General features: G+C 40.4%; 3 protein-coding genes across 4 annotated transcripts; all 3 read left to right on the plus strand.

The window, feature by feature from the left end:
• The first annotated feature begins 28 nt into the window (after positions 1-28).
• LOC113153178 (ellis-van Creveld syndrome protein) lies at positions 29-7,569 on the plus strand. 2 transcript variants are annotated; one of them, XM_026346661.1, is made up of 20 exons: positions 29-506; positions 615-758; positions 900-986; positions 1,256-1,479; positions 1,593-1,677; positions 1,782-1,880; positions 2,032-2,154; positions 2,247-2,408; positions 2,545-2,761; positions 3,318-3,466; positions 3,684-3,782; positions 3,941-4,153; positions 4,355-4,464; positions 4,678-4,879; positions 4,997-5,221; positions 5,310-5,445; positions 6,532-6,634; positions 6,752-6,878; positions 6,991-7,087; positions 7,167-7,569. In XM_026346661.1, the coding sequence occupies exons 1-20, from the start codon at positions 327-329 to the stop codon at positions 7,319-7,321; spliced, it is 2,937 nt and encodes a 978-aa protein (XP_026202446.1). In that variant the 5' UTR covers positions 29-326; the 3' UTR covers positions 7,322-7,569. The 2 variants fall into 2 exon arrangements, with proteins under 2 accessions (XP_026202446.1, XP_026202447.1); XM_026346662.1 differs by having other exon boundaries at positions 615-728.
• Positions 7,570-9,313: 1,744 nt separating this feature from the next.
• On the plus strand, positions 9,314-12,434 carry LOC113155397 (major intrinsically disordered Notch2-binding receptor 1-like). The gene is made up of 3 exons (XM_026350095.1): positions 9,314-11,302; positions 11,733-11,951; positions 12,240-12,434. The coding sequence occupies exons 1-3, from the start codon at positions 9,314-9,316 to the stop codon at positions 12,432-12,434; spliced, it is 2,403 nt and encodes an 800-aa protein (XP_026205880.1).
• Positions 12,435-15,650: 3,216 nt separating this feature from the next.
• Positions 15,651-23,361, plus strand: LOC113155495 (rac GTPase-activating protein 1-like). The gene is made up of 17 exons (XM_026350263.1): positions 15,651-15,774; positions 16,180-16,288; positions 16,852-17,054; positions 17,421-17,575; positions 17,897-17,966; positions 18,083-18,136; positions 18,313-18,390; positions 18,622-18,739; positions 18,826-18,971; positions 19,073-19,237; positions 19,327-19,422; positions 19,595-19,793; positions 19,944-20,049; positions 20,159-20,291; positions 20,442-20,550; positions 20,753-20,861; positions 21,895-23,361. Exons 2-17 carry the CDS (start codon positions 16,204-16,206, stop codon positions 21,968-21,970), a joined length of 1,902 nt encoding a protein of 633 aa, XP_026206048.1. The 5' UTR covers positions 15,651-15,774; positions 16,180-16,203; the 3' UTR covers positions 21,971-23,361.
• Positions 23,362-25,901: the final 2,540 nt, after the last annotated feature.

Raw genomic sequence — 25,901 nt, forward strand, 5'->3', positions numbered from 1 at the left:
CGCCCACCCGGTTTCCGGCCAACTCTTGCTTGCTCCACTGTCTTGACGCAGGTCGGTGCTCTGAAATCTCAGCCGTTGGCTAAATATACTCTGACTTAGTTGTTTTTGGGAAAGGCTTTTGGTGAAATACGTTTTTGTAAATCATACATTCCTGATGTTTCAAAGGTTAGAGAGATAGAGACTCTGAAAACAACGAACGGAGAAACTTTAGCTGGAAGCCCCGTTCATCGAGCAGATAAGTTTTCGTTAGCTTTTACATCACATCTTACATATAACTGTGAGACCTGAGTCAAACAATGTCAGTAGTCCTAGTTTTATTATAAGACATGGCTGATCGGGAACTGATAGCGGGATGCGCCAACGATGTGTTAGTGAGTTTCGCCGAGTCTCTGCACATCTACACGGGACTGTTGACGGTGGCCACAGTGTGTGGGGGACTGTCGGGGATAGTAGCTGCTGCTCTTTTATATGTCTTCCTCCTGAAGCCTCTGCTGTTGACGAGACAAGTAAGCACATGCTACAGCTGTTTCCCTCATCCATCCCAGTCTAGTTCTTCATCACTGATCATTTATAGTCAGTCTTTGAGGTTGTTTGAACTTGTATCACTCATGTAGGGATACAACGCCAGGAGGCTGCTTGAACCTGATGATGGGGAACTGGACAACAACCGAAGTGACTGTGTGAGCAGCAGCAGGAAGGAGGCTGCCAGTGGCACCACTAATGATAAAGTAGTCTCTCCATTTTCTGCCTTTACACTGGTGGATATTAGATCTATGCCTTTTAAGTAATGCTAAATTACTGGAAATGACGCCATTTATTCTTCATCCACTGTTACACATTTCTGAATGTTTATTAATGAACTCCCTGCTAATCATTTACTAATGCTTACTTGTGAGCAGGAGAAGAAGCAGCCACCCATGAACAGCGATGTGGCTGCATTTGCTTCCAGAGCAAAGGTGGTTTATCCCATCAACCAAAAATATAGAGTGAGTATATTTTTTGTAGTTTGACCTTAGCAGACCTTTCTTACCGTGTCGTTTATTAGAAATGGAAGCACAACAGAACACAGAAACCTGCTGCAAATGAATGGTGATGGGTGATTTAGAGTCAGTAGTCAAGAGAATATACAATATATAATGTTGCAATCAGTTGATGTATGCTTATACGTCACTTTCCACAACCATCCAATCTAAATATTGCCAATTTAACTACTAAAGTAACATTTTAACCTGCAACCTTTCACTATATCTTTTAGCCTTTAGCAGATGGAGCATCCAACCCATCACTGCATGAGCACTCAATGTCGCCAGCAGCGGCTAACGAGGAGTCATCATCCTCAACGGAAGGAGAATCTCTGAGTCAGGAGCAAGACAATGATGACAGCAGTCAGTTTATCTCCTCATCATTGGTCCCCAAGAGCCTGCAGAACCAGAGTTTCACTAAGGTCTCCCACTACCCTCACACTCTGACACAACCAGGGTAGGAACCAGGGCTCTCTAAACAATAAGCCATAACCACACACCTTGATCTTTATATACGTATGTACCAACCTGAGTTTGCTGAAAGGTGTAATACTTTCGTTATCCCTGCAGTTTTGAAGGTAGGATCAGCCTTTACTGTTTGGCTTTGCAGGATATACAGCAGCATTGCTCTCAGTTTCAGGAAGAAAAATACATGGTGAGTCTTTCTTGTTTGTTTTATACTATAGTTACCATGTAGATATGTAGTTTATGTCCTAAAGCATCACAAGCCTTTGTGTTATATGGTAATTGCTGCTATAGATGTTTCTTCAAATGGTGAAGATAGTCTTCAGCTGCCGGTTTCCAAAAGACAAAAGTCATGTTGACTTCTCCAAGAATATTCTCCAAATGCAGGAAAAGGTAAAACCAAATGTCTAAAACTAATAAATGGATTTCACACTCATTGCACGTTCTTTGTATAGAGATATGAATAGATTTTTGCACATACACAAAACATTATTTTTGCAGTGCTTGATTGACTAAAATACTGACATGTAGCTTTTGTTTTAAGGAACTGAATGACTTAAAGAAACAGTTTCCAATAGGAAACACTGAGAAAAATGAGGATGCTCCCTGTTCGTTGGAGGAGATTGAGAGAGCTCAGAAAGATCTCCTTGAACGTGGCCTTCAAATGGTAAAAGTGAAAACAGAAACCCGGAAAAAAAATAATTAACAATTGTACAAATACTGATTAAAAGGAAACCTAAAGTCTGCATCCCTTCATAGTGCAAAGGTTTCAGCAAACAGGTGGAGGACTTGAGTCAGCATCTGCTAAAGAACACCAGCATTTTCTCTCCAGATGAAGCCCAGGATGTGATTCTGTCCCTCATTCAGACCTGTCTTTTAATAGAGAAAAACCTAGTGAACACACAACAAGCTGATCTAAAGGTAAAAATATGAGTTAGTGGTTGACATACCATTAACTTGACCATTGTCTCATTTATCATTGGAGAAACTGGATGGACTAATGAAAAAGTTTGTACTGACTGAATGCTATATATTTTTGATTGTTTGTTTCTTGTAGAGGATCCAGCAGAAATTGTTGTGGTGGGAGGAACTGATGGGGATTTTTCAGTCCCAACCTGCCTTGCTAAGGCAGGACTTGTCTCTAAGACAGAGCTTGATAGCAACAACACTGGAGCAGCTGACAAGTGATAACATCTTGACCTTTAGCCATATGGAAAATATACTTTCAGAAGTTCAGGCCTCTCTGATAGACAGCCTTCAACACTGCACTGAGGGTAAAATGATTTGAATTTCATCTAACCCAGTAATGAAAACTAAACTTGGTGTGGTATCCACTACCAGGTACAATCAGATCAGCACAGACAAAAGATGGTTGGTGTTTTATTTAAGAAAGTAACACAGTTACCCAAAAGCCTGACCGAATTTGTGTCTTGAATTACACTCATCTACTTTGTGGTGGCAGGTAGCCATACACAATGTATAGCCTACTTTGAAACTGAAATGATATACTCTCTTAAAATAGCACATTTTATGGGAATACACTTTAGCTCCTCAAATAAGGTCAGCACAGAATATCATGCTTGTACTGATGTAGTGTGTAGTCAGAGACATAATAACACAGTGTAAATCTGTTAGAATTAGTTAAGCAAGCACCTTTAGATTTTTTCTATAACATCAACTTAGAAGTTGTGAATACTATTAAATAATTGAAAAATCATATTAATAAACATGTATACCCTGCTAAATTAGCTAGTTTTACAAATTGCAGTTATTTGGTTTATGTGCAACTGGTCCTCCTGTCCCACTCATCTAAAAGTCTTTATGTTTCAGAGTGTATGAGGAAGATGAAGGAATTGGTGAATAACGAGTGCAGCAAAATGGAGTCCAAGAGGAAGAGGCTTCACAGAAGGCAGACGAAGGAGAGGACCCGTGCCTTAGAACTGAGACAGACTCACAGTGACGTACAGCAGCTTACCAAGGTCAGAATGCTTTACCTCCTTTACCTGAATATGTACTGTAGATCAGAAATTATAGTTACATAATATTATAAATAGGCCAAGCAAGCCGGCTGTAGATTGCTGCAGTTAGTTAATTTTGTTTTATAACACAGTCATCGTGGTTCATGCTGCTTCTCCTCTACTCTTAGTTGCATGTACTTTCACAGGTTTCTAAATCTAATTATAACATTTCTTCCAGATTTACCAGGACTTGCTGATTAAGCACAGACAACAGATGTATGATTTGGAGGTGGAGCAGGAAAACAGGGTGGTCATGGCCCTCTGTGACCTTTGGAGGGTAAGAGCTGCAGTGCTTCATTGTGGTTTTGGTGCATATTTGTGTGTACAATGCGAGTCAATTGTGAACTGTTATGTGGTATTTTTCACTGCCTGAAACATCCACTGTGTAGACACAGCAATATTCTTATTTAAATATTCTTCTTCTTCTATCTTTAGAAACTTAGTACCTTGTGGTCAAAGAGGCTCGGAGAGCGAGCGAAGGATGTCTTTCTCACCTCTGTCCCTGCCCAGTCAAAGCTGTCTGTTGAATGCTGTGAGAAGCTGTGGCTGGATCTGGAGCAAGAGCTGGTTGCACAGCTACAGCAGGCAGAGTGCGCTATTAAGCTGCAGCTAGAGGACATTAGGGCTCACCTGGATAAAGACGGACAGGTAGACACCATGTGGTGGATCGTCTTCTCTACTGGTGTTTGATAGCTTGATTCTTTCATTATTTTACATTCGTTTGAAAAGATAATTTTGTCTTTCTTATATCTAAGTTCATGAAGTACTGGCAAGAGTCATGAATTTTGACTTTAAGCAATTACATTAATGCAAAAATCATTGTTTCCAACTGAGCATCTTTTTCTATAGGAGTGGAGAGAGGAGACGGCTCTGGTGCAAGCCTGTCTCCATCATCTGAGTGAACAACAGATGAAAATCCTCAGAGCAATGGTAGCCAGACAGAGCTACACACTCAACAGGTATTGGACAACCTGCCAGAAAGTATAAATGACATACTGAGTGTGTGACACATTACCCGATATAAAATAAATCTGTGCTAATAAAAGATTTACAAGACAGTTTCTTCTATGTGCCCATATCCTCTTATCCAGTATCTAAATCAATTTTTATTAGTAACTCAGAAAAATGCTGAAGGATCTCTCTCTTTCTCTCTCTTTCTCTCTCTCTCTCAGCCAAGTGGGGAGACTGATGGAGAAGAAACATGAGCACCTGTTAGTGGCAGTGCAGAGACACTTTGTGGTCAGGCACTTCTGTCTGCATATGCTGAAAGAGATGAGGCTGTCAAAGCTGAAGGCATTCTCTCAGACTGATTTCAGAGCCCTGCTAATGGAAGAGCCCAGTAAAAGCCAATCCGGTGTCAGTTCAGCTCTTAAGGTGGGGAAATGCGTTGTGCCTTAAAACAGCAAACCACTGCCAAACACAGTGTGTCCTCCAAAACACTCTCATGTTAACAGTGAATTGAACACTGTTCTTGCCTTGTGCTGTCCACAGAACAGCAGTGCCAGTCTGGCAGAGATGCATCTGGGTCCAGAGAGTCAGCTGGTGGGCCACAGCTTTCAGCAGGAGTTCCTTTCTGAACTAGAAACAGGAACAGATCTTCTTCAGAGCCATGCACAGCTAGTGTTAGGCAATGCCCTCAGCCATGCTATTCAACAGATAATGGAGGCCCTGCCCACTGAGTCACAGACCTCTGCAAAACAAGACGATGGCTTAAAGGTCTCATATTAATCTCTCCTAAATAAAACCAAATTTCATGTTTCCTAGATTAGTTTGTCTGGTAAATCACTATTGTTTTCCTCATTAGCGCCACCTGATAGAAGCTGTTTCGGAGAGTGTGTACGTGACCAAAGATTCACTCACTGAACTAGTCCAAAGCTACTATTCACGTCTACAGGACATCACCAAAAAACTACAGCAGGATCAGTCAAAAATAAACAAAGGTGAGACGACAATGACAACACACGTCATAAACTAGTGTTATACTGTTCAGTCAGTATGCCGAATGCCGTATTTAGTAGGTGTCAATACAAAAAACGCCTAGTAACAGACCGTGACATCATAAATCTACAGTAGTAGTAGCACAACTCGCTTGTAGCTAAGTTAGCTGGTTAGTTGTTCAACATACATTCATGTCAGAAGACCAAACAGTAGACACAGTTCAAGACTGCCTGGAAGGCCCATTGTCTCTGTACTCTTCGTGCCATCGACAGCTTGCTGTTTCATGCTTAGATATTACACCATCTACTTGACTTCAACTTTTAACTGGCTTCTCTGATAGTTGGCCAACTTTTCCAACATCCCTTTGGTGATGATAGTTATATTGTGCATGTATACTTTCTCTGGTTAGTACTGCCCTGACTGAAGCCTCTCTCCTCCTGTGACCCATTTAGATGCCCTAATAATAATCTCTGTGGCCATGGCAAAAGCTAATTGTGAAATCATGCATCCTGACATAATGCATAATACCATTGAAATAACCTTTGCAGTTGTAAAAAATATCTGGTTGTCCTAAAAGTATTTCCTCATTAGTCCTTTGACGACATGTCTGGTATCTTGAAATAATCTAAAGCTTCCCACAGTATGCTGTGTACAACAGAATGTGTAGAATCTCACAGTTAGTGTGCTCCAAGCATCTAATGACATAAAGAGCAGCTACAACAACCGAAGCACCTCTGGAGCATATTAATGCAGTCCATGGGACGGTCCATTAGGCCCAGAGGCTGGTGCTGACCTTGATCGCTTAACTACGATTTCCACCTCTAGGTTTAACATCCAATTGGTGTAGTCTTCCACCAATTTCACTGCCATCATGCCAGTCCACATTGGTCCACATGCGTCTGTTTCCTCATCTTTTGTCAGGTGCTCTATTCTCATTAGCCACTGATGCTAAGCATGGCAGGTTAACAGTACACAGTTAAATGTGCCACAGTATGTCAGTGATAATTTCACAGCTCTGTTTATTTATTTTTATTTTTCCACTTATCTTCTGTGTTCTGTGCATTAACCATTCTTGACTTTATCTTCAGAGGTGAGTGAAAAGCAGGAGAGCAGCACTCAGCCAAACAGCGCCTTGCACAGGGAGCTGGTGAACTGGGGCAAAAAACCTACCTCTGCTGAGTTTCAACAAAGGTACATTTGAAGTGCTTTTCTTTTATTTTTGTTTAGTATTTTTAGTGACTACCTTTTTTTTTAAATTAAAAACATAATTTGGAGTTGTTCTTTGTTTTTTGTTTTTTTACATATTAGAGTTGAACTTCACAAAAGAAAAGTGTTGGAGCAGTGTGATCTGGAGCATGAGAAGATATCTGAGGAACTGCGACAGAAGAAAGTAATCCAAGATCAAACCATGGAAAAGATAAAAGAACAGCTACTGGTTAGTATGCTTCTTGTTGTCTTTACTTCACTACTTACCAGGAGACATATATGAATATATTTACATACCGCCAAGTTATTTTCTGTAAGCACTGCGTTGGTGTGTCCATTAGGAGGCAGAAGAAAGCTTCATAGCTGAGCTGGCAGCTTTGGCCCGGGTTCCTCTCCTCAGTCCAGATGCAGATCCCAGTGGTGAAGAGGACAGCACACGTAAGAAACCTTACCCCATAGAATAAAAATGCGTTTACATGTTTATCATTTTCTGTCTCCTGTCTTTGTATTTCAACAGGTGATCAGAGTGCCACAATATTGGACCTGCTAGCCCTGAACCCAGCATTAGATCCTGCTTTGAATCCTTCACTGACACCAACTATTGTAACTCCAGTGGTGAAATCGAAACCAAAGAAGAAAAGAGAACAAGTCTCAGCTGAGCTGAATAGATAGTCTTCATAATGTACTGTTTATATACAGTGACAAGAAAAAGTATGTGAACCTTTGGGAAAATGTATTTCTCATGTGATCTGATCTTCATCAGTAGAGTTAAGAGTATTAACAAATACAATTTGCCTTAAGTAATAATACAAGAAATTCTGATCTTTCATGTCCTTATTGAGAACAACCATGAAAACAAAATCTGCCTTTCTCGGGTCTGTTTGTATGGTCCATGAAATCATGGAATTGTAAAACTATTAATAAAGTCATATTTCAATTGCATTGTTCAGTTTTTTTTTTTACATGGCATACTGCCTCGCTACAGGCCTGACACTACATTTTACATCCTATATCTAAACCCACATTCCTATTCATGCAACAGCTCATTCACTGCATTGATTCCTGAGTCCATGCTCTGATGGATGTGCTCCTCAGTAAGTTGTCAGATGAATTAGAGATGTCCGTTCTCATTGTAGCAGAGTGCTACTACTCAGCGATGAAAGCCCTGCCCTTCTGTTGCTCTAATGGGGTTTTAAGTACAAGCCTTTATGGATGATAATGCAGAGTAATGGTGAAATGTCTGGGAGGGCTGAAATCAGGCAGACAGCTATATGTAGGCAGCAATCTAGCAAGCAATTTACCCTGGACCTTATGTCTACTGACAGTTTGCAGTTTGAACAGTGTCAATTAGTAAATATCAATTTTTAATCTGCTCTGCATCACCATGCTCCACTTGCACACTTAAGAAATGATTGCTGTTGCACCTGAGAAATCATGCTCCCGGTGCTGACCCACTCACACACACGGGTGATTTGCCAAGAGTGTGTCTCTCCTCCTATGTATCTATTGGAGCTGTGGGTGTACCGTTGACTTTGCAGGTGCCGTCGGTGATATGTGATGAGGGGAAGCCGTTTGGATGTATTTTGAGGTCCCTTGGAGGACTGCAGGGACTTGTGGGAAGATGACCTGATTTCTGATTTTCTCTTCTCCTGCCTCGACTGTGGGCTCGTCGCTGCTACAAACACAGAAGCCCAGGAGTGAGAAAAAAAAAAAAAGCAAACCATGAGCCGACCCGGATCTATGTGGAACATGGTTTTACACGGCTGCGTAAAACTGGATTTTATTTGTCAGTGCTGATGGACGCAGGCGTGCCCGCATTTTCTATTTGAGGAGATTCAGGTAAGTGGAAACACTCCCAGGCTCAGCTGTAAGATTGAAAAAACGGTTCACAACTCAGTGTACATTTACACCACTGTCAGCTGATAGTACACACATGAAGGTGAACTACAGTTTGTTGCGCCTTTTTTTTTTTTGTTTTTTTTTGAGAAAATCCGCTGTAAGTTAGAAGCTGGAGGCTAGAAAGCGTCCGTCCCTTTCTTATTTTTTTTTTTTAGATCAAATCCAACTAAAGTCACTGAAGGCATCTTATTACATCCTTCCTCGATCTGTTCTGTAAATATGTCCTGAAGCTGGTAATAGAAATCAGTGCATTAAACATGTCCAATTAGGTAAAGATGTGCGCAGTGTGACGGCGTCATCAGATCAGATGATCAGTTATTTTAGGGCCCAAGAATAAGGTCGCTTTCCAAATCCCCGCTCAAAGGGCCTTTTTTCTTCTAAACTGAAAACTGTCTACTTATCACAGGTTACATTTGAGTCCAGTTTGCCAATGCTGACAGTAACACAGCAGGAAATCTGACACACTGTTGCTATATCTGAGAATTTAAGAGCAAGGAGCTATTGTTATTATTATTACCCTATAGTTCATATAATTCTTATTCTGATCATTATTGTTATTGTCATTTTATTTTGTAATCTGTTTTCTTTGGTCAAATAATTTAATTAAATTGTTTATTTCATTTCATTTTTTCATTTTTTTTCTTGTATATATAATCTTTAAGACATAAGTGAGCACTTTGCATTTCCTTGTTTTTTAAAGGTGCTCTACAGTTAAACTTGTTTTGCCTTGTTAACTGCATTGCTTTCCCTCTCAGGTGATCAGCCATGGCTAACCTGCAGCAGGAATACCCTGGGGTCCTTCTGGGGATCCTGGAGGAATTGGCCAACATGCGGCAGTGGCTTACCTTCCAGGACCTGTGTCGCATGGTCAGCAGCCGCTTTGACCTAGAGCACCTCATTGAGCTCAGGAGTTTGCTGTTTGCTGCGGCCAGCCGGGACCCCTGTTTCCCAGCCACTCTCTTCAGAGACCGGGTTGCCACCAGAGGCCAGGGGCTATCACCCATAGGTGTCGCTGCTGATATTGTAACTATATTCAATCTGATTCAGATGACGGGTGGGGTTGCTGATGACACCCAACCAATGAAAGCCCAGACAGTCCTTCCTGTTGACCAGTCCCCAGGCCCCAGTCTGCCTGGAATCCACCAGCTCAATATTTATGGTCGAGAAAGAGCACGTGCCCACTCTGACTCTAGTGGGAGGCCTATTGACGAGCATTTGCTGTTTCCAAAATCGAATTACTCGGCGCGCAAGCGATCAAGTCTTCCCCCAGATCCTATCTCACTTGTGTCCTCCCCTCCAATCAGGGCGAGGGCTGTGTCTTTCGATCTGCCGCACACCACACTCCTGTATCCCAGTGGTCAAATCCCTAACGAGATCATGAAGAATATCTACCTGCCTTTGGAGACGGACAGTGAGTCGAGTGGAGAATCTGCCCCCATGGAGGTGTTTGAAGCTGAGCAGGAATCATCATCTGTTGACCAGAAGCGAAACATCTTCAAAAAGGACTTCCACAACCAGCCGCCTCTAATACCACAGGTGACTGTTAGCAGTGAGTCTCCAAGTCCCAATAAGGTACAGAAAGGGTTCGACAATCACAGCTTTGAAATTATCCCGAATCCTTATCCTTCACCAACAACAGTCCACCAGTCACTAGAGCAGCGCACTAAACACGAGAGCCTTGATGACCTGCAGGACTCAACTTATTTTGGACCAGAACGGTCCCCTCGTCACCTTCAGCCACCCAGGACACAGAAACCCGTCTGGAGCAACAAGAGTCACAGTCTAGAGGACCGGATAGGTTCGAGCAGCATTGGTATGGAATCACAAGGTAAACAGCTTCCAAGAAGATCAACACCTGCCATAAGCAAATTGGGGTCCTCAGGGGGTGAGAGTGGGGATAGTGGATTCCCAAGTGGAGGAGATGGAGTTAAAGCTCAGGGAACCCAGACAGACCCACCAGACCCCCGGCGCCTCCGTAGCCTTGTCCACGCCGATCGCCTCTCCTTCATGACCTCATTAGATGACCCTGAGTTTGGAGAGGATGACATTAGTGCCATCTTTCGTTTCTTAGATGACATAAGCATGTGTGGTTCCACTGGAGTCCTGCACCCCAGCGATGGATCAGGAGCTGTTAATCAGGACACCCCAGAGGCCAGACGTGGCCGTCTGGGTCAACTCCAAAGGCTTTTCCACTCGCTGGAAAGCAGTGATGATGGGCTAAAGGCCAGTGTCTGTAAGCTGCTGCTCCGTATGAGCCAGATAGAAAGACAACTGGAGTCACTGAATGATGTAAAGGCCGAGATTTCCCAGGTGCTGTCTGCTCTGCAGCGGCTGGATGAAAAGATCCAGCAGCCTATTAGTAGTGGTGGACCAAGCTCTGGCGGGCGGTGGCTGGAGCCTCTCAGTGGTGTCTCTTCTTTTATGAGCCACCCTATAACTCCTTCTGAGTCATCAGAGCCTCAACCTCTGTCTGCATCTGGCCATCTTTTTCCAGGGACCAGCACCAGTAGTCTAGACTGGAGTCGTTGGAACACTCCTGGCGAGCAAAGAGAAAGCAGCAAAGCTCAGGCGGATCCAAAGGTGGGGAAAGAAGGGAAAAAGGATGCATCATCTCGCCGTGCCTCCAAAACCCAGCTTGAGGAAAAGAGTGTCCCTGAATCCAAACAGCTGAATGTTTCTAACTCTGCAAGAGACTGGACAGTGTCATTCTCAAAAAGTAAAGATGCCAAACTTTCACATGGAAAAGGTGGACAGGTAGAGTCATTCTCCGGTGTTATTTTCTGATACATTAAGATGTAATTAACATGTTACATATTATATAAGATAGTAACATTTAAAACAAATGACTATTATGATAGCAAAAGCACAGGATGTGCACCTCCTATGTGTTCATGCTGTGCAACAAAAAAATGCATTAGGCTGATAGTCGTCCCCATCTTATTCTGGGTAGATACAAGATCATGTGGTACAAGCTAATCGCAGCACTTGCAGAACACATGTTTAAATGTTTACAGCACATAATGTCAGAAACAAGGCCTTTCTGTTCATGTTCATTTGCATGTTGACAGGGGATATTTAGCTAAATTATTATGGTCAACCTTTACTGAATTTCAAACCGGTAAAAATACATATACGTATAGTGATTATTCAGTATATATCAATTTTGTCCCCATTTTCCTTCTAGGCAGATCAGTCAGGAAGCACAACTAACTTACTCTCCCAAAAGTCATCCAACCTCGTGGAACAAGTGTTTAACTCGTCATTGTTCCGCCACAAAGACAGCAGTCTGACAGGTGGGCTAACCTCTGGAAAGCTCATGGACCCCAGAGTGGCTGAGGGGAGGGGAAGGCCTGTCTGGACTGTAGATGACAGAGAGGCTCGAATCTCCCCTTTGGACCTACAGGTAACTTGTATTTTAAAAGGTTGTGTAATGGTCTAAATGACTAAATCTGCTATGTTTCCTGCATTTATTCAGTAAGATATACTTTTTATTTCTTGGGGCCAATTTCCTTAGTGTATATGCTTATGCAGACTCAAGGAAAGTGGAGTTAGTAAAAGACAATTACGATGTATAACATAGTGTCACAAATCAGTAATACACAGCAGAAAAGTGTAACAGATTAAATTATGATTTGTATTCAGACTATATGATGTTATGACCTCTGTTAATGCCATCACATTCCTCGCTCAGGGCCAGGAATCTCTTAACCCCAACAACATGGAGTTCTGGATGGACGACATCTACACTCCAGGCTATGATGCTCTACTCAGGCGCAAAGAGGCTGGGCTGCGCCGGGCTAAGGTCTGCAAGCTGGTTGCACTCGTTGCCACTGCAGTGGCTATCATTCTCATCATCGTCATTCCCATTTGCACCATGGGCTCATGAAGACCTTTCACAGGCAGCACACATTGTTGCACATTCTGACTTTATCTATTTGTTTTCAGCAACAACTGTATGTGCTGTACGCAGGAGACTGCACACTTATTTCATGGAGATTAGTAGATGAGAGACTGTGACAGTAAGACCCTAAAGTGTGATTAGGGATCGGTTAACATACAGCACCACCTAACACTTGCATTCTGCATGCACCCTTCAGAAAAACAGCACGATCACTGTAGCTTACTTTGAAATTGCACTGATTCACTCCATCATGCACATCATAAGCAATCTCCAATGCCATGTTTTTTTTTCATCCATTTATAGGCATTTATTAGATGGTGGTTCATGTTCTTAATAATTTCAGGTGGAGGCAAAAGTAAGTAATTAAGAATTAAGATTTAAAATAATTAAAAAAATAACTCTCAGACCATATGCTGAAACTACTAATACTGAGCCAATGCAAACGTGTCAATTTCTTTTTAGTTTCATATTTTGACAAACAACACAGTTAACAAATGCTTTGTGAGTCAGCTGCCGCCTTAAGCACTGCCTGGATGTTTTTTTTTGTTTTGTTTTTTTCTTCCCTTGAGAACCCTGCAGGGCTTATTTTTCTTCTGTGTAAGGTAATACCATATCAGATAGAAGTTTTACATCTACAGTTTTTAAATAGTAATGGAGCCTTTTTATTTTCTTTTAGTTTGAAAGGTCTTGTACTTCCTTAAAGCAACAAGATATAGTGCTCAAATCCACGTAAATCAATAAAAATAATATTTTTATAGAGTTCCATTTTTCAAATTGAAAAATATGAGCGGTTCATTCAAACCGTTACGCATTTGAGTCGTGCGGCAGAGTGTTTACTAAGTGTCAGATTTCAAAAATGGAAAGATGGAAATGGAAGATAAAAATGTTGTTGTTGTTGATGATGTTTTGGCCCTGGAGCAGAGGAGGAAATAGGGAGCCTATTCCAGTAAGCACACGCTAAGTGGGGGATACCACTTGTAATTTAATTGATGGGATGTTTGCAGTGCACCTAGGCACATTATCCTTTTGCTATATTCACATGGCCAGAGCTTTTCCATGTACCTGAAGACTCACTTAGCTCCAACATATTCATCTAGCATCTTTTCACACATGATAAAAGTAAATTTACCAGTGTTGCAACATTCCATTTTATAAAAAGACATTTTTATTTTGTTAACATTTGGTGCCAGACTGTAAATCTGTATGGGGTTAACGCAGTATGTTGTACGCACACCTGTAAAATGTACTGGACTCTAACACAAATAGTGTCTTTGTAGAGCTTGTAAAATTCTGTTTTGTTGCTGGAAAAGTGTTGATTTAATTCTAAAGTAAGGCTGTAATGTAATGTACAAGACACACTTTATGGTACACTATAATCTAATACAACCCCCATCACAGTAGGCACAACCTCACAATGACCAAATAATTAGTTTAACAAATGCCTGGCACCATCTCAGCAAAAATGTAAAATTGTAACTTCATGATAATAGTATTTATTGCAGGTGTTAATGCATTCAACTGCATTTTCTTGGTGTTCACATGTTATCATGCCCACTCCCTGTATATTGCTAGATATGAATGATGTTGTTTCTGCTCAACAATGGAAAAGGCATGTCATCTATGGGGTACACACCAAAGGGCACAGAAACTATGCATATCAGCAGGAAATCTGTATCAAAAGGCTTGTTTTGTTTTGTCGAACCTTTAAACTTTACTTTCCCCTGTGTACACATATATGCACAGGATGTATATAGGATGAGAGGTGTTTTACTTCAATGCATCCTCCTAAGTAGATGTGTATTTGCCAAGTGTTCCCCGTGAGGCTGTTTGTGGATCCATTACCCTTCCAAATGTGCCTGTGACTAACCCTGTAGTCAGCACAATCCGCAGGTGCTTCCTTTGAAACTTGTGTGCATGAGAGCCTCCTGATACTTTTTCACTCCTGAGATAAGACTGATGAAATTTTGACCCTGTTGTTGCAGTATCCATGCACCTTTTAAGCACACAGTTAAAACTCTGTGAACTTATTATTCAGGTAAAAACTGCTCGTAAATGAAAGAAAACATGTAGAAGTAAGTTTCTGATGTGCAATGCTTTCTATTATTGTGGAGGTGTACTTTGACTTATGCTGCCTATTTGAATAAACTTGGCAAAGTGGTAATGTGCCTTTTACAGTATGTTCTCTGATCTGATAAATAATAAATAAAGACCTGATTGCACTATATTATAAGGATGCATTTATAACATTATGGTGAATGAAAAAATCCCTCCCAAACGAAAATGCCCTGTGTGGCAGTTTTAATTATTTCCTTTCTGTCTTTTGCTAAAACACTCTTTTTTACCTGCAGATCTAAGAGATTATTACGTGTTAAGAAAGGGCAGAAAATGATTGTAGGAAAAAGAGAATTCTGGCAGTTGAATGATCCTTGAAGGTGGAGAGGGGTGAGGGGGGTGTACATACAGTAATGAATAATTGATATAGACAGAGAGCTCATATTGACTGACAGATCCTATTATCTGAAATCAACTAATGGATCTGCAGTGAGACACACGCACAATGTTCTGGGGCAAGTGCAATGCTAAGTCACACAGCTAGTGTAATTAAAATCAAACAACCACACACAGATCAGTTTTATTTCATTAATGGGTTATTTCTAATCAGCCATGAACACATATACATACATACATGTCAATTATTTGCAGTTGGTATAAAGTGTGTGTTACTTTTAATACATTTTGCACAGTAGAGCTATTGCTACACCCAGAAATCCCGTTCATGCCTGATTTCGTGTGCTAGGCTGATAACAACATGACACAGTGGCAAATCTGTCTTTTGTTTTTGTACAAAAAAGTGACCCACATATCCTGTTAAGTTCCTGATATTATTAAAAGGGCTCAAGTTATTAAGTGAGAAGCAGATAACTCTTTTTATAACTACAACCCTCCAGGGAATCTCTGACGTGCAAACTCAGTCCAGAATTTCACATAGGAATTTTAGGCACCACACTTAATTTGCTTATATTTCCAAAATACAAAACACTGAAACCTGTTTCTTTGGAGTTTGTGTGTTGATACATCACTGACTCCACTTTTGAGTGCACCTCTCCCTGCAGTTACACCACTGGGTGTGTGGGGGCGATAGAGAGCGCTGTCTGCTGTAACTTCTCAAGACGAAGAAGAAAACCGGCGCTGATTTTGAACTGTGTAGAAAAGTGTGCAAACATCCGACAGGTGTGGCTCTGAAAAAACACAACCTCTGTTTTTAAATATTGGAGGTTGTTACAGTACGTGTCAGCCGCACTTACACAGAAGAACTATTGCACAGGTAAGTGTGGTTTGTCAATGTAGCGAAAAACATGCTAGCTAAACTCCTAGTTTATAAAGTCAACTTGAAAGAAACTAGCTAACGTTATTGTTAGCATGTCGCTAACTTCATCGTTACGTTAGACGCAGTTTAGCTAATAAACACGTGTTGCTTTGAATACATTAGGGATACATTTAAGTCTAACGCTAAAATATACCCAACCCAAGCAAAATTCGCGCTATATAACAAAGCTAGATGTGATGTTGATTGTATCATTCCAAGCTACGGACTTGAAAGTTTAATCGTTATTGCTCATTGCTAACGACAACGTAAAACATCACAAAATAGCATTAAATTATAAACACAATATTGCTACAATCTATTTGTTCTCACTACTGGTACTAACCAAGCTGATGTCAACTTTAGCTAAGGCAGTTACAGTAAGAGACGATGGAGTCAGCTGCTGGGAACCTGTACAACCAGTTCCAGAGTCTGAGAGCCCAGGTGGACGGTCTGAATGAGGGCATTGAACCACGTAAGTTATTTTCACACTTGGTTGTGGTACTTGCCATCTGTTCTCGTATCTGTGAAGTTGAAGTACTTCAGTACTGAATGCGTGGCATGGTGCTGTTGTTAGCATCACCTCTAGTACTATATGAGTTCATTTTATGTTGTTTCCAGTTGAGATTATGTTATGGTAACTAATGATGATGAATGCAGAAGCAGTTCTGAGTACAGAGTATCAAGTAAGTAAAGGCTGGCAGGCCCAGAACTACAAACAAATTGTGGCATTTGGTGGTGCACCCTATGATAGAAATAGGTTTGTAATAGCTGCTGGGGTGTTGTATAAATCTCTAGTAGTACAGACAGTTCAATTTCCATTTTAACCAACAGTGAAGTGCTGTTGCATTATTTCACGTGTTTAGTTCACTATAGAGCACTCTTGTGTTTCTGAGCCCCAGCATAAGGTAATTTGAAACATTTCCACTCAAATAGGAACCATTGGAATTTTAGATCACATATGGTAATAACCACAAGAAACATTGGAAACTAGTGCACAGGAGCAATACAACAGTGTCTTCTTCCGTTGTTGTTTAGAGTTTCTCCAGTTGGCAGTAAACTTTGAGGAGTGCCGTAAGAAATGGCTCCGGTCAGGTGAAGAGCTGGTTTCCTGTAAAGAGATGCTGACTAAAGCAGAGACTGAGAGGGGGGCCCTGGAGGTCAAACTAAAGCACGCTCGCAACCAGGTGGACGTGGAGATTCGCCGTCGACAGAAGGCAGAGGCAGTCTATGAGAAACTGGTCAGTACAGTGTTTATTTCTCACTTATCTGCACGATGTGGGCGACTGTGGGTCAGTTGGTGGGGTAGCCTATTCGTCTATGAACCCTTATCTGACTCTCCCCGATTCCAGGCCACATGTGGCCGACTAAAACCACTTTCATCAATTTTAATCATGGAATTAATGGTAATTAGTGCCAGCTGATCTGAGCTGCTGTTTGACATTTTATGCAGCAGTCAAGTAACCCTCAGCAACTCTAGAGCACGGAGGAAAATATTTTTGTAATTTTTCCTTTGGCTAGTAATTGTTCATTTTAAATAAATAATGGCTGGATTTTTCTGTGGGTATTTACGTTTTTGTTAATCTACTTTTTTGTGGATGTAACAGGAACGTCAGCTAGAGCTGATCCGGGAGCTGCTGGTTTCAGAGAACAATGGTAACAGCGTTCATCTAAATGAGGAGCAGCGCTCAGCTCTTGCCTTCCTCAGTGCCCACTCCCAGGCAGCACAGGCTGCTAAAAGCAACTTAAACTCCAGTCGAAGGTCAGACTCTTCTTATCTGGTTGTGAAACAACTAGAGGTGCACCAATAACCTTTTCTAGATTGTACCTATGACACAATAATAGTGATTTACCTGTTGTCAACATTCCACCTGTTAATATTGCACACATACTGTATAACTTTAACTAGTTATTACACTGCCTGTCATTTACTGTATAGATCCAACACACTGTGTATTGTATTTGAAATGTTCCTATATTAAAGCTACTATAATTCACTATGACATTGTTTTATTCACCAACTATGCATGGCCACAGGAAGTACTTTAAATTGCAATCAAATTTTGATTTTGGTTTATTGCAGGTTAAATACTATAGATGAATCAGCTTCTTTGCTGTCAGACATCAGCTATGACCAAACGGACGACTCTCTGGTATGATGACCTATTTTCTAAAATGCTTCATTGTCTATTTTAGTTGATTTTAATATTGAGTTATGGTGGTGCAATAATTATTATTAATTATTATATTATGAACATTTTTCATGTAGGACTGGGATACCTCTACAATGAAGACTGTGAGACTAAGGAAACGCCAGAAACGAGTAAGTCATGCCTCTACTCAAATTGTCTTTTCTTGCATCAATGATTTTGCTCATTTGTTTCAGCTTTGCGATAATGGCAGAGAGTGGTATCTGTTATTATTTACAATCACCAGCACAGGCATCCTCTCTTGCTTGTGATTAGCCAGTTTTAAGAAAAGTTACATTTGAATCCACAGCGTTCCTCCAGAAAACTCTCTGATGTTCCTCCACAAGTCATGAAAAAACGTCGCTCCACTGGACGCGTGTCAGAAAGGGTAATGTTGACCTCTGCAGTTGAATGTACTATAACTACTATATATTATATAATATATATAGTACATGCATTTTATTATATAAAATACTACAATAATTATTTACTATAATACTATCAATATAGCATAAAAATAAAATGAGCAAATTAATATAGATGCCAATTATTTTTCCTAAACCAACTTCTTTTTCTGAAAAGAATAAATAAATGAAATGTCTTTTTTTATGTCATTCAGGTGAATGAGTCTGTTGTGGCCAAAACTACCATCACAGTGCCTGTAAATGGTGGTGCTGTCGAGGCTGTCTCCACCATTGAAACTGTGCCTTACTGGACACGCAGCAGAAAGAAGAGTGGTGAGAATCTTATTCTTATATGACCTTACAAAATTGTATTTATTTATTTTACTTTTTATTTGACCAACATGCAATTGTATCTGCAGTTGCTCCAGCGTGGGGTGATACAACTACTACTGACCAATCTGAGACTGCTAGTGAAGCTCCCAGCACACCAGTCTCAGATTTCCCAGCCCAAATGCAAACCCCCAAACCCAAAGGAGGGAAGAAGCACCACTTTGTCTCTAAAACAGTAAGATTGTGTAGTTGTCTAAGTTACACACGTGATTTAAGATTTTTACCTATTGCTAAAGTATAATCGGTTCACTGCAAGCACCATGTTCCCTCTGCTAGGTGATCAAGTCTGAATTCTGTGTGCCATGTGGAAAAAGAACAAAGTTTGGCAAGATGTACCTTCGTTGCCAGGACTGCAGAGCTGTGACCCATCCAGAATGTCGCGAGCGGTGTCCCCTACCCTGTAATCCCAATGCTTTTAGCACTCCAATAAAGAACACAGAGGTACAGTAAATATTTCCACTGCTTAATGTTTTATTATTTTTTAGTACTTTGATGCTACCTACTTTTAAATCTGTGTCTTCTGTGTGTAGGCCACCCTGGCTGACTTTGCTCCAGCAACTTCCCCCAAGATCCCAGCTTTGGTCATCTACTGCATAAAGGAGATTGAGCACAGAGGCCTACATGAGGTGAGTTTATTAAATTCCTTGTTTACATTTCACCTTATTATTAATGTGTCATTGCTCTTTCTCTGAAGCTATAACAATAGATAGTTCCTTCTCTAATTAGTTGCGCCATTGAATAGTAATAGAATATCATAGGCAATTAAAGCTGCTTTCTGTTATCTTTTCCATGGCCTAGATTGGCCTGTACAGGATCTCTGGCCACGAGCGCATGGTGAAAGAGCTTAAGGAGAAGCTGATCAGAGGAAAAACTCTGCCTCCACTTAACAAAGTAGAAGATATCAATGTGATTACAGGTGTCCTTAAAGACTTCCTCAGAAACCTTCCAGAGCCACTGCTCACCTTCCACCTCAACAAAGCTTTTATGGAAGCAGCTGGTATGTTTCTGAGAATCACTTAGAGATGATTTGTGGATTGATAGTGTTTGAAGTATTCAGACTGAGTGATTAAATGAGCTGCTTTATATTGGGAAAAGTTGTGTTAATGCTTTTTTTTTTTTTTTTTTTTTTTTTTTTTTTTTTTTTTAGAAATTCAGGACGACGACAACAGTCTGGCTGTGTTGTACCAGACCATCAGTGAGCTGCCTGAACCCAACCGAGATACTCTAGCCTGCCTGATGATTCATCTGCAGAAGTCTGTCATTTTAGGAGTATTAATAGTCACTATGCTTTTGTTATCTTACATGCATTAAGAGGACTGGTGTGTTTAAAATTTCAACATTTCCACTCCTTTTAAATCCCAGGGTGTCTCAAAGTGTGGATACCAAGATGGATGTGAACAACCTGGCCAGGGTTTTTGGCCCTACCCTTGTAGGTCATGCTGTTCCTGACCCAGATCCCATGACCATTCTGCATGACACAAATCGACAACCAAGGGTAACATGAATGTGAATTAAGTGTTAAGACTAACTGGACTGTCCAGTGCTTTTGAAACAAGATGAATGTCAGTCTCATAAATAAGTTGATGTGTTTCTGTTACTATTCTTCAAAATGGTTTTGACTACACTTACTCATTTTGCCCTTTAGGTTATAGAGCGCTTGCTCAGTATCCCAACAAACTACTGGAGCCAGTTTGCCTATCCAGACAGTACGGCGATGGACAGTGCTCACCACAGTGTTACTCCAGACCGAAAAGGTAAATAACTAAAAAAAAAACGTACTGTAGTAAACTAGAATACAAATTACTGTGCTCTGTTACAGTTTAAGGAACTGCTTCTAAATGATACACATGATACAAAAACTGCTTTTTGAGTATTTGTATTCAGTATATTTTGTTCACAAATAACCAACCCAGCTGTATTCAGGTGTATTGAGGAAGCACTGATCTTTTTTTGCAGTGAGCATGCTGGGACCAGTGACTACTCCAGAGCACCAGATGATGGCCAAAACACCTTCTTCCACCTCACTGTCCCAGCGTATGATGCACACTCTGTCCAGCACCACCATGTAAGCTCAGTCACACGCCGTATGAACCAACCAAAAAATCTGACCAAATTTCTTAATTATTGCTAGGTTTAAGTGATGACGTCGTGAAAAGCTCTCTTGCTAATTTTCGAATTTTCACCCAGCATTTTTCACTGGAAGCATGTTTGGAATGTTACTTCTAATATTTAGCTTGACAGTCACGTTATAGTCATCACTCCATTACATTAACCCTCACACATTATACGGAAAGTGGCACTGAGGGAGAGAAGCCTGGAAAATCTTCCTTTACCTTGATCAAATTTCAATTTTTAAAGGCTTGAGATTTTTGTTAAAACTATAACAGATCACTAGAAGTCTGCTGTGAAATGGGACTATTAGTAACCTCCGACAGTCTTACTGAAACCTACTCTGTTACTTTACTGTGTTAAACAGATCAAAATGTGATGTTAAAGACCCTGTACCCCGTGATTTTCACTAATTCTTTCTGACAAATTAGATCCTCCCTCATGACAACCTTAGGTGGAGCTGCTGTAGTTATAATATTACATACCTGTCACCAAAGTCCATACACTAATAAAAATAAAAAGCTATAATTTAACAGGAGAGAGGTTAAATACAGTCTGTATACAAACACACACACACACACACACACACACACACACACACACACACACACACCTCATCCTAAAGAAGAAGTCAAATCAAGTTATGAAGTGAAAGCACCGGTGTGTAGCACCATTAAGATACTAGAACTACTGTAAAAGCACATTTAATTATTATGATCTTTTAAAAATAAGTACCATCAAGTGTTTTAAAATAAAAGACATACAGCATTACTCTGGAATAGAAAGGTTGTGGTACATAGTTTCTCCATATTTAAGGGAGTTTAAAGACTTTACCAACATCAGCTCCAGTTTAAAGTTTTGAACTGAAAAATCTAGCATTGAGTCCGTATTCCTGTGTTCATTGCTGTGTACCTACTATTGTGTTTGCTGATATTACACTTACTAAACTTCCTCATCACTGCCCCCTGTTTCCTGACCCTACTCTCTAGATTTGGGAGCAAGAGCAAAGCTACAGCTGCCTCTAACCGCCAGGGCAACTTCTTCGCTTCTCCACAGCTGAAGTAATGATGGAGAAGAAAAGTTTACCCATGGTACTGGGGGTTACTTACTACAACAACTGATTATATATTCACATAATCCTGTAGGAAGACTACTGTGCAATTTTAGCATATACCAGTTTTATAATTGCATTTTTATACATTTAGCTAATAATGTCTAACAAAAAAAAAAAAATCCAGTACACAGGTATTTAAATTTATTATATATAACCTTGATTACTAATGATTTATCATTGACCAAAACTGTGGGCACATCTAAGTGTTATTAAGTTTCAAATAATCAACGAACTGTTTCAAATCAATTCAAGGATCATTATTTTCTATTAACACTTGGCATTGATGTGCATAAGCTATGAAGTGATTGGTGTTTGTCCACCCTTGAACCTGTGGTTGTAACCACAGCAACAGGGATGCACAAGCACACGAACTGGATTGGACAAAGAAAAGAAACTGTATTATTGGCCAGTGTCTGTCTTATCACTGTCTTTGTAACAGACATCTGTTTCCTGTTTTAACACTTTGTTTTATATTAATGTTGATTGTGATGTATGACAATCATGACTTATACTTTACCAATGTAAACACTGAATACTGAATGGGAGTAATGTTGCGTTTTGCACTGTATCTAAGGAAGAACCTGTGTGAAAGTATTTTCATCCTGGTATTATACACCACTAGAGGCTGCTGTTGCACCACTTTTGATATGCACACTGTACACAGTCTATTGGATCTACTCTGTACTGTGCACATAACCTGTCAGTATTACTGACACTCCTTACCTTAACAAGAGGTAATAAGAAATACTGTAAGTTATTTAACTGACAACAGTTTTTCTCTCTAACAAGCCAAATATGTGAGACTCAGCAGCATGGCCATCACAAAATAAAATCGTGAGCTTCTTTAATTTATGTATGTAAAAACTAATTTGCATGCAAAGTCACTGTTTTATTTGTCTCCACAGTAGCTTTCATGCAACACACAATAATCGATTCTTCTCTAAGGAAATGTCTTTTCTCTGCTGCTTCCTGACACTATTATAAGCTCTAGCTTTAGATGTGATGACAATGCTGGTTGAAGTTTTGTGTTTTTTGTAGAGAAATTGTCTTTTTGACAAACTGTTTGACAGTATTTTCTCGTTAAAGCCAAATCTGGCAGTGTTGTGCTTGATAATAAGAAAAGTGCATACATAGTTTGACATTGTTAGACTCTTTACACTGCTTTGTTTTCTGTGTATTTTATACATTTGTGTACATTTATTCTGTTTCTATAATGGCACATTGTCTAACTGATTTAATTAGTTTGACCAAAGATCCTGTGGACTGAATGTTAACATTCATCAACTTGTCTTAGCACATAAAGGTTCCCGCTGAAGTCCACATTTGGGCTAAAAATAAAACATCAAAGACTTTCTTTTGTCCCGGTGGCTGTTGTTTCTGACATGGGCATGTAGGGTAAGGAACCCTGCTGAAATGAATGAGGCTCTAGATTATGGGAGGCCTACATGTGTGGGCTTTGTTAGCAGCAACTCGACACACAAAAAACCCTCATATACCTCGATTGGTGTTATGCTATTAACTGTATGTTATCAATGCTGCATTCACACAGTCTAAAGCGTTAATTAATTTTTAACATGCTTTGTCTTCATTTTCTTAGTGTAAATTGAATGTTGGCCATTGTTATTCATGATCTTCAGTGAAAGCAAAAACACAGCCGCAGTTATTCCAAAGCCAATGTGGTGCTGAATGATAATGCAATTTGGCTCATTGGTCCAATAGTCATTACAGCTATTTCCATAATCTATTGGGCTGAGTGGGCAGGCAATGAGGTCCAACATTATTATGAATTAAAGCAGGGATCATTTATACATCTTATAGTTATTCCATTAAGAACTACTGTGGCGAACGCTAAGCCCATGTTGAACCTACTGACATACATTTTATATGGCCTCATTCAATACAAGGCTCCAGCAACACATCGGGCATTTTGAGATCTGAGCCTAGCTGTGTGAGGAAGAAATGGAAATTTTGATGTGTGCAGTTTATTCAAATGAGTTGGTTTTTCCTTTTTCTTTTTTTTCTTTTTTTTATCACACAAAGTCTGAATGACTGCAAAGAGTCCACCCCCCCAAAAATGTTTGAATTTCAAATCAACATTTATAGTTCATTAGCCTGAAATAAGCTCTCCTGTGTCCTCCACTCTGTCCTCTCATCAGGGGATAGTGTGTTTATTTATGCTGTACGGCGCAGCATACGCTCGGCAGCTGCAAACATCAAACTGTAAAACCCTGTAGCTCCATATTCCAGCATCCCCCAACGTGCACTGATAGAGTTCCACTCTGCTGTGGGACCAATGAGGGCCAAATGAGTAACTAGTCCAATTAAGAGCTCTTAAATAAATTACAATGTAAGCTGGTAAACACACAACAACAACAACAGCACTATTTAATTCCTCTATTTCTACAGTGAACTGCAAGCAGTGATGCCAAAGGAAAGAGCTGCACTGCTTCCATCTATGGAGGATGAATACAATCAATGTGTTTTTCAGTTCATAAGCTTCAGTCATCGCCGGCATTGACTGACTAACTGAAAATCCAGCCCATACGTGTCAAGCTCTACCTTTGCAACATGTAGCAAGTGTCTGCAGCGTTGTCTGCTTGAGGTCGGGGCCAATAATGTCGGGACGTCGGAGATGTCAACTCAATAACTGCCATTCACATGCACCCATCTGATCATGTATCTAATCAATAGGTCTGTTAAAGTAAAAGCCACGTTACCCACTAGGCCAATAGGTTTGCATGTCTTGTGGGTGTACATTTGCTACATAAAACACAGTTTTACGTATTTGCTGTGGGGAATTTGTGTGTTGCAGGATCTCCTCAGTGGATTAGGCTAGGCGTCATGCAGATTTGTTATTAAAATCATATAAAAATAAAATGGGGAGAAGTTGTTAAAAAAAAAGAGAGAGAACAAAAATGTAATGCTACAAATGTATAAACACGAGGGAGAGGACCAATATGCCGTTTCCTTAGCAGGCTAAGCATGTGCTTGAAAGTGGTCCTCCAGATTTGTTTCTGACTCTGTTTTCAGTGAATTATGTGACAGATTGTGTGATCAATATGCTTTCTATTTGGTGAATTAAGCATACAACACTGAAATACCAAACTCCGTTCTGCTTTTAAAACCTTGAAAACAAGACAAGAGTCATTGTCCAGTCTACACCCACCTAAAGCCAGAGCCTTGTTTTTTTGAACTGCAAATAATGGTATAGCTTGTTGGCTTTCAGTGCTCTGGCTCTCTTACTCTATCTCTATTTCAGTTTCATCCCTTCTTCCTCTTTTTCTTTCTCCTTTCCCCCCTGTGCTCCCTCTCCACCCCTTCTTTGAATCGAACCGCCGTCTTAGCCAGCTAACATGCGTGGTCGATACCTTGTTACCACAGAGAAATCAATTATCTCGACCCAGCAGCAGGGGAAAGCGGTGATAATGAAAGAACGCGCCTCCTTCCCAGACGATGGTCATGGTCATTAAATATGAATTTATCATTGGCCGAGGAGATTTATGAAGCGAGGTGTGGGCCCCAAAGTTCGCGCTTTCTTTAGAGCATGAGTTCAAAGCCTGGTTACAAGCATAAACTAAGTGGGTAACAGGTTGTCAGGCTTGATTATTTAAGTCTCTCTCACCTGGATACAATTGAAACAGAGATGCAACATTAAATTGTTAAATCTAAAAGACTCACAGGACAGACAGTGTGCAAATGACCAAGACTGTCTTGTACATGTTGAGATAGCACACCTTTCAACCAAATGAGTGGAAAATGAAGGTTAAGGAAATTACAAGCATTGTTTATATTGATTAAGAGACTGTGTATAGTGACTGATGACTGCACGAGATGCCACCACATCCAGGATTTCTTCAGATTAAAATCGGAGTGCCAGTCACT

This window comes from Anabas testudineus, chromosome 5 (genome assembly GCF_900324465.2).
Source record: "Anabas testudineus chromosome 5, fAnaTes1.2, whole genome shotgun sequence".
NCBI lineage: Eukaryota > Metazoa > Chordata > Actinopteri > Anabantiformes > Anabantidae > Anabas > Anabas testudineus.